This window comes from Amblyraja radiata, chromosome 1 (assembly GCF_010909765.2).
Source record: "Amblyraja radiata isolate CabotCenter1 chromosome 1, sAmbRad1.1.pri, whole genome shotgun sequence".
Classification (NCBI taxonomy): Eukaryota; Metazoa; Chordata; class Chondrichthyes; order Rajiformes; family Rajidae; genus Amblyraja; species Amblyraja radiata.
The window spans coordinates 62,256,794-62,270,091 of record NC_045956.1 but is presented as its reverse complement, the minus strand read 5'-3'; the positions used below and the strand labels follow the sequence as shown (position 1 = coordinate 62,270,091).

The 13,298-nt window shown below is 45.8% G+C and overlaps 1 protein-coding gene across 1 annotated transcript in view; it reads right to left on the bottom strand.

The window, feature by feature from the left end:
• Positions 1-11,610, bottom strand: part of LOC116979043 (probable E3 ubiquitin-protein ligase HERC4) — an 84,968-nt gene extending 73,358 nt beyond the window's left edge. The window contains exons 1-4 of the mRNA XM_033030494.1: positions 11,383-11,610; positions 6,507-6,663; positions 4,164-4,240; positions 3,223-3,444 (exon numbers count right to left, since the gene is read on the bottom strand). Of these exons, the coding sequence (XP_032886385.1) occupies positions 3,223-3,444; positions 4,164-4,240; positions 6,507-6,663; positions 11,383-11,602 (676 nt within the window). The 5' untranslated portion in view covers positions 11,603-11,610. The remainder of the gene's footprint in view (positions 1-3,222; positions 3,445-4,163; positions 4,241-6,506; positions 6,664-11,382) is intronic.
• Positions 11,611-13,298: the final 1,688 nt, after the last annotated feature.

Here is a 13,298-nt window from a genome sequence, read left to right as displayed (position 1 = left end):
TAATGAAATGTCTGGATAGAGTGGACTTGGAGAGGATGTTTCCAGTAGTGGAAGTGTCTAGGATAAAGGGCACAGCCTCAGAATAAAAGGATGTTGCTTTAGAATGGAGATGAGGAGGAATTTCTTTAGCCAGGCTGTGGTGAATCTGTGCAACTCATTGGCACAGACGGTGTGGAGCCTAAGTCATTGGGTATTTTTAAAGTGGAAATTGATATGTTCTTCATTAGTAAGGGTGTCAAAGGTTATTGGGAGAAGACAAGAGAATGGTGTTGGGAGGGGAAAATAGATCAGCCATATTTGAATGGCTGTGTAGACACAAGGGGCCTAATGGTCTAATTCTGCTCCTATGTCTTATGGTCTTAAAAATAGCAAATGCTAGAAATACTCAGCACACCAAGCAGCATCTGTGGAGAATGAAACAGAGTTAATGTTTCAAGTTAATCAGCACTGGGAAAGGGAGAAAACAAGCCTGTCTTCAATGGCAGAGATAGGAAAGGGTGGTGGGAACAGGGGGAAAGTTGTAATACGGTGCAGACCAAATGCTTTTAGACATGTTTTGTTAATCTATTGACCTGAGATGTTGATATTGTTCCTCTCTCCACAAGTACTGCCTGACCTGCTGTTTCCAGTACTTCCTACTTTTATTTTGGATTTTCATCGTCTGTGTCATTTTGACTTTTCAAAGGTTGTAAGTAGTAGGCTGTGGGCCGAGGAGCTTTATTCTGCAGTTTCGTGACCTAAGTCACCAAACTACATGAAATTTTCACATATTGTGTAAAAAAATGTATATAAATCACCCCTGAAACTCGATATGAAGAAGACTTGCACATTTTTATTAAATTAGAGAAAAACCGGAAAAATGTCGGGAATTTTTTAGTCCAATCAAAGCACATTTAACATTGAGTTGTCTGCCAGTTGGCCAATCACGCGCTTTGTTTCAGGCTAGCACACAAAATGGCTGAGGGAGCTTCACAGATGCCTGTTTTACTGGAGATTCCGATGTGTTGTTCTGTGGAATAAATGTCGTGGAAACTTGCAGCAGGTTAATTGTATTTAGTGGGAAAAGCATTAAAAAGGCTGAAGAAAGTGCTGCGAAGTGGATTAAAGTGCAAGAAAGCCTTCAAAGTCCCTGCTGATGTGCTGGAACACAAAGAAGGCCCCCTTGAATCAACTCTAACTGAAAGGTAAGACTAAAGTCTGAATTTATGAAAATCTATCTGTATGGACTTTAATTAATTTAATTGCACCCTTTTATAATGTGAATAAATTCATTCATTCGTTCATTCCTTATTCATTCATTCACTCACTCACTTACTCATTCATTCATTCATGAAATTGAGGGCCTAAACTATAACACAGTCAATTAAACATTGTCACTAATGCCAACTTGTTGTAGAGTAATAAGTCTTTAACAAATAATCTCGGAGCTGCCTGCGAAAACTTACCGGGAAAAAGTGCTCCGACCGCGGGACCTAGGTACTCGCGGTAAATAGCGATCGATATCCCTCCGTTTTTCTCCCGTTATCGGGGTCTGAAAACGACCGCCACAGACGGCACTATGTACAGCCTCCACCCCCCCCCCCCTCTCTGCCCGCCCGCGGAGATGATCCGCGGCTCCGCGATCGCGAATCGGCCGCTTATTAATTGAGACCGTGGCTTCACTTTACCGCACGTACATAGGCCCCGTGGTCGGAGCACCTTGTCCCGGTAAGTTTTCGCAGGCAGCTCCGAGATTAGCTCTTAAAGACTTATTACTCTACAACAAGCTGGCATTAGTGAAAATGTTTAATTGACTGTGTTATAGTTTAGGCCCTCAATTTCATGAATGAATGAATGAATGAATGAATGAATGAATGAATGAATGAATGAATGAGTAAGTGAGTGAGTGAATGAATGAATAAGGAATGAATGAATGAATGAATGAATTTATTCACATTATAAACGGGTGCAATTAAATTAATTAAAGTCCATACAGATAGATTTTCATAAATTCAGACTTTAGTCTTACCTTTCAGTTAGAGTTGATTCATGGGGGCCTTCTTTGTGTTCCAGCACATCAGCAGGGACTTTGAAGGCTTTCTTGCACTTTAACCACTTCGCAGCACTTTCTTCAGCCTTTTTAATGCTTTTCCCACTAAATACAATTAACCTGCTGCAAGTTTCCACGACATTTATTCCACAGAACAACACATCGGAATCTCCAGTAAAACAGGCATCTGTGAAGCCCCCTCAGCCATTTTGTGTGCTAGCCTGAAACAAAGCGCGTGATTGGCCAACTGGCAGACAACTCAATGTTAAATGTGCTTTGATTGGACTAAAAAATTTCATGTAGTTTGGTGACTTGGGTCACGAAATCCTATTTCTAGACACATTTTTGATGCTCGGCCCACAGCCTATAGGGGGCGTGAGGTGAAGAGATTGAGGAGAGGAAATCCAAAGGGCAGAAAAGGCCGGCAGACATCTGAAGGGGTATAGAATGTGGAACAGTGCAGCACAGCAACAGCGAGTAGAGCTGCTGCCTCTTAGCAGCCCAGAGGCCTGGGTTAGTTCCTGACCTCGAGTGCTGTCTGTGTGGAGTTTGTACGTTCTTCCTGTGACCGCATGGGTTTCCTGCCTGCTCCCCATAACCTTTGACACCCTTACTAATCAAGTAATCCTTAAGTAATCAATTCTCCTCGTGACCGCGTGGGTTTTCTCCGGGTTTCCACCCACATTCCAAAGATGTACAGGTTTGTAGGTTAATTCATCATCATCATCATCGTTGAAAACATCAAGGGGCACGGTGCCTTACAATGCTATGTACGACAGCGATCGCAACTTCTACTGAAGTGTGGATGGCCGTTGGCTCACTAGAAGCTCATCCGCCCTTTGATAGGTCTTGTTTTTGGTCCTGCTGGAGGTCCACAGCCCCCTCCTCACCTGGCAAACAAGGTGGGGGAGACGGTTTATCCGACTATCCGACCATGGAGCAGGTAGCACGGGATTACATGGTACCCGTGGCGGGGGGAACTCCCCCCTGACAGGTATAGGTTAATTAGCTTCTGTAAATCAACCTTTGTGTGTTGGATAGAACAAGTGTCAGTGTGAACTTGGTGGGCCGAAAGGCCTGTTTTCGCGGTATATTTCGACACTAAACTAAACTAAAATTCCCCACGGCCAGGCCTGGACCCCAGAGATGGGCATGAGTACAATTGGGAAGGTCCCCGTCCTCGTTTTTCTTACCTTTCACATCGTTTAGACCCAGCTGTCCACGGTGATTTGCTCCCCAAGCGAACACTGTCCCTGACAGAGACACTGCAATGGTGTGGGATCCTCCCGCTGCGATCTGAGCCAAGGGAATACCAGCCAGCGCTGTCACGTGCTGCGGACTGTGTGTGGTACCAACGGCCTCGCCCACTCCTAGTTGACCATTTGTGTTCTTGCCCCACGCAAAGACTTGACCATCTCGAGGGAGAGATAAAAATGAAAACCTTGTCAAAAATTACACGTCAGAAAGTTTATGTCACATCTGCTCACGTATAATTCGATTAAGCTAGGTTAATTCTCATTGGATACTTCATATATGGAGGCTTTGGAGAGGGTGCAGGACCGGTTAGTGTAGTTTAGTTTAGTTTAGTTTATTGTCACGTACACTGAGGTACAGTTACAAGCTTTCGTTGCGTGCTATCCAGTCAGCGGAGAGACAATACATGATTATAATCGAGCTGCAACTCTTTGCCAGGGATGGTGTGGAGGCAGATACAATAGTGGTATTTAAAAGACCTTACATGGACAGGGAATGGAGGAATAAGGATCACGTGCAAACACAGGAGATTAATTTAACTTACCATCATGTTTGGCATAGTCATTGTGGGCCAAAGGACCTGTTCCTGTGCTGTACTAATTTTATTAGTTCTAGCAGCTGAATTAGGCCATTCGGCCCATAAAGTCTACTCCACCATTCAATCATGGCTGGTCTATGTTTCCCACTCAACCGCATTATCCTGCCTTCTCCCCATAATCTCTGACAACGTTACTGATCAAGGGTATCGTTCTACGCCGAGAGTGGCTCCGTACTGCCCCACCCACAGCGAGGCAATCTGCCTGGTCCACGTTTCCCAGACCGATGCGTTCTATTGACCAATGTGATCAGCTGGCCCATTGCTGCCGTGTGATACTCCTACCTTTGCAGAGAGCCAGAGAGTGATTGCTTCCACAGGCAACTTGAACGACACACCTCCCTGCAAAGCTGCTGAGTAACCTGTGGAAACAGATAAACCACGAGTCAGTCACTCAGGCAAGAACTTCATTTCAGCCCAGAAACTCTCCGTGTTACTCATTACTCATTCTTCCCGACTGTTATCAGGCAACTGAACCGTCCTCATGCGGTCCTGGTCACCCATCAACCACATTACAGAGCTTTAATTGGATATGTAGAAAGGAACTGCAGATGCTAGAATATACCGTAGAGACACAATGTGCTCAGTTCAGTTTAGTTTATTGTCATGTGTTCCGAGGTACAGTGAAAAGCTTTTGTTGCATGCTAACCAGTCAGTGGAAGGACAATGCAGTGGCAGCTTCTACTGGGACCTGCTGAGGGTCTGGAACTTGGTTGCTGTCGACCGGGGGCCCCCTCTGCCAGGGTGGAGAGGGTTCGGCCCAAACCGGCTGCCTGCCCCTTTTCCGGGGTTACGTCCGCATCTGTTTGGTACTAGAGATGTAATAGGCGCTGTCCACGGGCACCCTGGGGGGTATACAGGACCGTTGGGCACCGCGGGGGGTTGGAATATATCCTTGACAAGGATTGTAACATAGTTGTATAATACTCCGTATATTTGATATTTAGGATTATTTGTTTTACTTTGAACTATGGTGGTGGATTTGTTGGTATTGTTTTGTATTGTGCCTATTATTCTTGTAATAATTGATGACATTTATTTTTGGTAAAAAGAAACAGTGCAGCGCTCCCTCAGTACTGCTCTCGCCCCCGGTCATTTCCTCTTCTCTCCTCTCCCACGCGGCAGAAGATACAAAAGCTTGAAAGCACATAACACCAGACTCAGGAACAACTTCTTCCACACGGCTATCTGAATGATGCCCCCCTGAGGCAAGGGTGTAAAGAGCCTGTCCCACCAGCATCCGATAGCATGCGTCTAGCGCGACCAAACATGGTCGCTTGGGGCGTACAGACTGGCGGGGCCAGTCCCACTTCGATCGGCGGAGGCGAATGGAGTTGTGCGGGGCTGGTCCCAACATCGCGCGGGGCTCCAAAAATCTTGCACTTTCCGAAAATTCCCGCGCGACAACGGCCTGTAGGCCCGCAGCCGCATTGAGGCCGTACGCAACGCCTCGACGGCCGTATGCAGTTCCTCGATAGGCGTACGCAGCGTCTTGATGCTCTACGCAGCATCTTGACGTCGTACGCAGCGTCTTGACAGTGTACGCCTAGCGCGTGGCGTTGCGCGATGACGTCACCGCCCGACGTCGTGCGACGTCCAAATTCAGTCGGCCCGCCTCCTGCCCAGCTGTTTGGTGAGTTTGACGTAAATTACGTCACGCACGAATCTTGCGTGTACTTACCGCAAATTTAGCGCAAACTAAAGGCGAACTCCACTTCCGTTTGGTTACGCTAGACGCATGCAATCGCATGCTGGTGGGACAGGCCCTTAAGTTGAGGACTACATTACCTATGAGAGCATCGCTGAGTAGTCTGATAACAGCGGGCAACAAGTTGTTCCTGACTCAGTGCTAGATGCTTTCACGCTTCTAAATGTTATGGTTGGTGAAGTTCAAAAATCAACAGCATGAAATGTTGATAATACTCAGCTGATCAGGCAGCTTCAGTGGTGGGTGAAACAAGGTTAATATTTTAGGCCAATAACCAGCGCTGCTAAAAGTTGAAACATTTTTGTGGTGGCAGTAGCGCATCTGGTAGAGCTTCTGCCTCACTGTGCTAGAGACCTGGGTTTGATCCTGACCTTGGGTGCTGTCGGTGTGGTGTTTGTACATTCTCCCTGTGACCGCGTGGGTTTCCTCCTAATGCTCCAGTTTCCTCCCACATCCTAAACACGTGTGGGTTTGTAGGTTAATTGTCCTCTGTAAATCGCCCCTCGTGTAGAGGGAGTGGATGAGAAAGTGGGGTAACATTGAACTAGTGTGAACGGGTGATCAATGGTTGGCATGGACTTGGATGGCCAAAGGGCCTATTTCTATGCTGTATCTCTAAACTTAAACTACACAACATTAACCATTCCTCTCCACATAGATGTCAACTAACAGATAACAGATAATAATAATAATAATAAATTGTATTTAATGGGCGCCTTTCAGACATCTCAAGGACACCTTACATAGTAATCGGAATAACATATAATCGGAATACAACAAGTAATAAAGACATCACAGAAACACAAATTAATAACAGAATTCAATCCAAAAACAGAAAATCAAAAACACAGTGTGAAGAGAGAGCAGCGGCAGCCAAAGCCGAACCACAATCACAATCTAATAATCAAGATAATTCTTACTTTGGTTTTGTGACGATGAAAGATTTATTTGCCACTCCACATTTTTGGTTTGGGACTTTACTGAAGTATACATTTCCTGCTTCAGACACGTAGAGGATGTTGGAGCCACCGATGTCCGCTGTATGAATCTTCTCGTCCTGTATCGCAGTGATCAGCTCTGTGCAGGAGAGGGAACAAAAAATATTGCAACTGCAGAAAGTAGAATTTAACACACACTGGTTTTATTAGGAAGGTTTATCAAGGGAGGAATCAGAATTTTAAATCTCTTCACTTCAGTTATGATCGACCTGTAGCTTTGCACAATAGTAAACAAAGCTTGTGTTCATTACAAAATTGGGGTCAAGGAAAGAGCGTTCACGTTGCGGCCCTGTTTCCACCAATCTTTCCACCACCACGCACAAGAAGTACAAGAAGCGACAAGACAGACACCATTGTATGCAGATGCCGAGAGGCGTGTTCAGCTCTGGCTGAACAACTTCTAATCCTGTGTGTGGACTCGATAAGAAGAAGATTACAAAATTCAGGAGAAGCCAATGACCAAACCATAGAGTGAACCAAAAGACATTCCAACACGTTATAACAGATTCCACAGGAGAGCACATTTGCTAAATTGAAGTAGGAAGGAAATGCAGCTGTTGGTTTATACCTAAAATTGTAGATACAACGTGCTGGAGTAACTCAACGGGTCAGGCAACATCTTTGGAGAAAAAGGATGGGTGACATTTCGGGTTGGGAGCCTTCTTCAGACTCGCTTATGGTCTATCGGCTACATTGATCAACCTTTTAAGAACCAGGAGAACTACAAACCGTATATTCAGCTGACTGGCTTCTAATCTCTGGAATTCTCTTCCTTAATCCCACTTCTCCTTAATCCCACCTTTCTCCAGCATGCTCCTGTAAAATGCTCCTTAAAGCATACTTGGAGTTTATAAAGTCATGACTAATAAACAGGTCCTTCAGCCCAATTCTTGCATGCTGACCTAAATACCCCATTTAAGTCGTATTTGCCTGTATTTTGCCTATATCCCTCTAAACCTTCCCTATTATAGAAACATAGAAATTAGGTGCAGGAGTAGGCCATTCGGCCATTCGAGCCTGCACCGCCATTCAATATGATCATGGCTGATCATCCAACTCAGTATCCCGTACCTGCCTTCTCTCCATACCCCCTGATCCCCTTAGCCACAAGGGCCACATCTAACTCCCTCTTAAATATAGCCAATGAACAGGCCTCAACTACCCTCTGTGGCAGAGAGTTCCAGAGATTCACCACTCTCTGTGTGAAAAAAGTTTTTCTCATCTCGGTTTTAAATCTTTACGATACGCCTGTCCAAGTGTTTTTTAAATGTTGTTATAGTACTTGCCTCAACTACCTCATCTGGCAGCTCGTTCCATAAACCCACCACCCTCTGTGGTAAAAAAGAGTCCCTCAGGTTCCTATTAAATCTTTCCCCTCTCACCTTAAACCTACACCCATAAGTTCTTGATTTCTCTACCCTGGGAAAAAACTGTATTCACCCTACCTATCCTCCTCATGATTTTGTATACCTCTGTAAGATCACCCCTCAGTCTCCTGTGCTGTAAGCCCTCGAGTCCTGGCAACATTGTTGTAAATCTGCTCTGCACCCTTTCCAGCTTAATGACATCCTTCCTATACCAGTGTGACCAAAACTGCACACAATACTCTAAGTGCAGCCTCACCAACATCTGAGCTTCCACCCACATCCCTTCCTCTGACTTCATGCTTCACACCACTTCTGTCCTTCCCTCGCAACCTATTGCCTTCTTTCCATCTCTGGCCTTTGTCCACCCATCTGACAATCAAATCCTCCTCACCTGAATCCACCTATCACTTGTAAGGCTTTGTCCCACCCCACCTCTCTTCCAGCTTTCTCCCTACTACTACAATCAGGGTTAAGAAAGATCACCTATTCATGTTCTCCAGAGATGCTCCCTGACTCATTGAATTACTCCAGCACTTGTGTCTTTTTTTGCTCTAATATCTCCTTATAACACCATAAAGGAGCAGTATTAGACCATTTTTGCCCATCAAATCTGCTCCGCATTTGATCATGGCTGATCATTTCCCCTCACAACCCCATTCTCTTGTCTTCCCCTTGTAACCTTTGAAGCCCTTATTAACAAAGAACTTATCAATCTCTGCTTTAGAAATACCCAATGACTTGACTTCCGCAGCTGTCTGTGTCAATGAATTCCACAGATTCACTGCCCTCTGGCTAAAGAAATCCCTTCTCATCTCCATTCTAAAGGTACCTCCTTTCATTGTGAGGTTGGGCCGTCAGAGGGCCCAACTCGTTACTGGAAAAATCCATTCCACATCTACTCTATCCAGGACTTTCATTATTTGGTAGATTTCAATGAGATACCCCCTCATTCTTCTAAACTCCAGTGAGTACAGGTCCAGAGACTTCAAATGCTCATCGTATGTTACCCCAATCGTCTCCGGGATCATTCGCATTAATCTCCTCTGGACCCTCTCCAAAAGCTGGCTCATCCTTCCTCAAATATTTAAAAAAAGTAAAGTATCCTTTATTGTCATTTAGACCTTCCGGTCTGCACGACATTTCGTGCCTTGCAGTCATACATATAATAAAATAACAAAAACACACAATAAACACAAATTTAACATCCACCACAGTAAGTTCACCAGGCACCTCCTCGCTGAGATTGAAGGCAAAAGTCTTAAAGTCTTTGTCTCTTCCCTCCTTGTTCTCCCTCTGCGCTGAGGCGATCCAGGCCTCCGATGTTGTGACCCCGCCGGGTGATGGTAAGTAAGTCAGTCCCGCGGCTGAGTCCGAGCTCCGCGAACAGGCCGGTTCAAACTCCACGGCCTGGGGTGGTCGAAGCTGCCGAAGCTGCCGCCCTCCAGTCCAGTGGATGAAGCTGTTGTTGCGGGAGCTCCGGAAAAACAGGTCACCAACCTGTGACCTGCGAGCTCCCGACGATGTCGTCCACTGGCCCGCGGCCGAGCCTCCGAGGCTCCGAAGTCGGGTCGCCGCCGCCGGAATGTCACCCCAGCCCCGAAGTCAGGCCGCCGTCGCTGGAACGCCGCCACAGCCCTGAAGTCAGCCAGCCTCGTGCTGGTAAGTCCTGGCCAGCTCAGCCTCTGGAGCCTCGAGGTCGGTCCCAGTTGGAGGCCGTCAGCTCCGCCATTAGGCCTCAGCGCAGACGGAGACGGGGGATACGACAAGGAAAGGTCACATTCCCCCGAAGGAAGAGACCAAAACTCCCCCTCCCCCCCCACATACACAACCTAATAACTATAATTAACTAACCAAAACAGGACAAGAAAACTAAAAAAAAGAAAAAACAGATGGTCTGCAGGCGAGCCGCAGCTGCTGAGGCAGTGCCGCCACTTCATATGGGGCCCAAAACTGCTCAGAATATTCCAAATGTGGCCTTATAAAGCCCCAACATTACATCCTTGTGGCTCAGTGCTTGTGATTTACTGTAACAATGTAAGTTGTGTCATCGGGGTGGAGCTAAATGATTTCCAACGTAAACATTTCTATTCAACGTTACAACGGCCTGGACCAACAGAAATGAAAGTGAAAGTAAATGTCAAAGTCACAGAGGTAAATACATCTATTACACTGCAAAGATCTTTGAATAAATTCAGGACTCCCTCCAACAAGTTCCAGCAATATATATATACTTATCCTGAGACATTTCATTGAAGCAATCATTTACTTCTTCCAGATTTATTCTTTTTAATTTTATGACAATAAATTATTTACAAAATATTTGCCGCTTTGTTATATAAAAATAATTCCCTTAACATCATTGTAAGACTGCCTGCGTAAGGACACTTTTAATATTAGATCTAACACTAAAGGCAGTAAAACTTGAGGGCGTGAAGGCTCTGTATCTGGCTTACCCTGGTATGCTTTGTATGCTGCCTTTAAACACACCAGAGACTGTTCCCACACTCCCTTGAAACTCAACTGAACCCCAATTCCCACATTCAAAAGTTCATAAGTTACATGAGTAGCATTAGGCCATTCGGCCCATCAAGTCTACTCTGCCATTCAATCATGGCTGATCTATCTTACTCTCAATCCCATTTTCCTGCCTTCTCTCCATTCCCTGTTATCTCAGTAGGGACTGTTCCTGCTCACCTTTTAAACTCACCTGCTCTACTATATTATTTATTATGCAATCATTGCAACATCTAAAACTACACAGAATTTTAAAATGTTCAGGTGCGTAAATAAGAATAACTTTCAATAGTCCAGAAAACTGCCATCTGGCATCAGCGAAGGAACTGCAGATGTCGGTCTACAAAAAAAGACACAAAGTGCCGGAGTAACTCTGTGAATATGGGCCAAGCGTGGGCAGGTGTGCCACTGGCAGCACGTTCCAGGCACCCATCACCCCATGTATAAACGTTTAGGTCTTTCGTCCCATTGAGTCCACCTTGACCAACATTCACACTAGTTCTATGTTATCCCACTTATGCATCCACTCCCTACACACGCGGGGCAATTTACAGAGGCCAATTAACCTACAAAGCAGCACATCTTTGGAATGTGGAATGAAACTTATGCGGTCACGGAGAGAGCGTGCAAACTCCATGCAGACAGCTCCTGAGGTTAGGACTGAACCCGGGTCTCTGGTGCTGTGAGGCAGCTGTTCTACCAGCTACACCACTGTGCTGCCTGATGGCAACAAACAAATAAAAACCTTGTGTAGAAATGAACTGCAGATGCTGGTAGGTACCAAAGATAGGTACAAAGTGCTGGAGTAACTCAGCAGGACAGACAGCATTCGGATTAAAAGGATGGGTGATGTTTCGGGCCGGGATCTTTCTTCAGACTGCTTGGTCTTTAAAACCTTGGTCTTTTAACTCACTCACCTAGTTGTCCACTCCTCTTGTGGCTGTTGCTCAGTGTATAAACCCTGCCATCCCTCAGGATGAACACAGTCAGATGAGGGCTGCAGCAGATGTGGTCAATTTCCTCGTTGTCGGCAAGTTCTTCCCAAGGGGTGGCCTGGATGAGTTTTCGGACTTTGTTGGATTTCGATCCCCTGAACCTACTGCCCAGCTCCCCCCAGTGAAAGATGCTTCTCTCCATGTTGCTCGGCAGAGAGTGAGTGCCTGTATGTTTCAGTTTCATTTCTTGGTGGCTGAGCTCTGAGACAGGGAACTAGTGCGTTGCTTGGCAGAGATCCAGGCATTCACTAAGGCAGATGTCTGTCTCACCCCGGTCACTCCCTCTTCTCCCCTCCCCCATCAGGCAAGAGGTACATATAGTGTGAAAAAGCACACGTCCAGATTCAGGGACAGTTTCTTCCCAGGCAACTGAACCATCCCATCACCAACTAGAGAGCAGTCCTGACCTCCTATCTACATCATCGGAACTATCTTCAATCAGACTTTACTGGACTGTATCTTGCACTAAATGTTATACACATCAATGATTTGGATGAGAACATACAGGGCAAGATTAGCACTTTGCATATGATACAAAAGTTAGTGGTTTTGCAGATAGTGAAGATGGTTGTGAACGATTGCAGCAGGATCTGGATCGATTGGCCAGGTGGGCGGAGGGATGGTTGATGGAATTTAATACAGAGAAGTGTGAGGTGTTGCATTTTGGGATGTCGGACAAGGGCAGGACCTACACTATAAATGGTAGGCCTCTGGGTAGTGTTGTAGAGCAGAGGGATCTAGTACAGGTGCATGGTTCCTTGAAGGTTGAGTCGCAGGTAGATAAGGTGGTTAAAAAGGCTTTTGGTACTTTGGCCTTCATCAGTCAGAGTATTGAGTATAGAATGTGAGGTCATGTTGCAGTTGTATCAAACGTTGGTGAGACCGCATTAAGAATATTGTGTTCAGTTCTGGGCACCATGTTATCGGAAAGATATTGTCAAGCTTGAAAGGGTTCAGAAAAGATTTACGAGGATGTTGCCAGGGCTAGAAGGTGTGAGCTGTAGGGAGAGGTTGTGTAGGCTGGGTCTCTATTCCATGGAGCGCAGGAGGGTGAGGGGAGATCTTATAGAGGTATACAAAATCATGAGAGGAATAGCTGGGATATTGTTTCCCGGTGTGGGCGAGTTGGGCCGAAGGGCCTGTTTCCTCACTGTTTCACTCATTCACACTATGACTCTATACCATTTATTCTATATCTGTACACTGTGGATGACTCGATTGTAATCATGTATAGTCTTTTTGCTGAATGGATAGCACGCAACAAAAAGCTTTTCACTGTACCTCGGTACATGTGACAATAATAAACAAAGCATCTGTGGGAGGAGTGGACAACTGATGTTTAGGGTCGGGACCCTTCTTAAGACTCACCCCACCCAAAACCTCCTCTGCCCACTCCGCACATGGATGTTGCCCAACCCGCTGAGTTCTTCCAGCAATTTTCTCTTAGCTCTTTGCTTGAGGCACCCATTAACCCAATGGCACAGTAGCGTGGCTGGTAGAGCTGCTGCCTTACAGCGCCTGAGACCCGGGTTCAATCCTGACCTCGGGTGCTGTCTCTGCCGAGTCGGCTCGTTCTCCCTGTGACGACGTGCATTTTCTCCAGGTGTTCCATTTCCTCCCACATCCCAAAGACGTGCAGGTTTGTAGGTGAATTGGCCTCTGTAAATTACACCGAGTGTGTAGGATGGGATAAGAGAGTGGGATAACATAGAATCAATGCAAATGGGTGATCGATGGTTGCATGGACTCGGTGGGTCGAAGGGCCTGTTTCCATGCTGTATTTCTAAACTCAGCCACTTTAAAATATTTAGTTTAAGTAATACATCAATAACCTCACC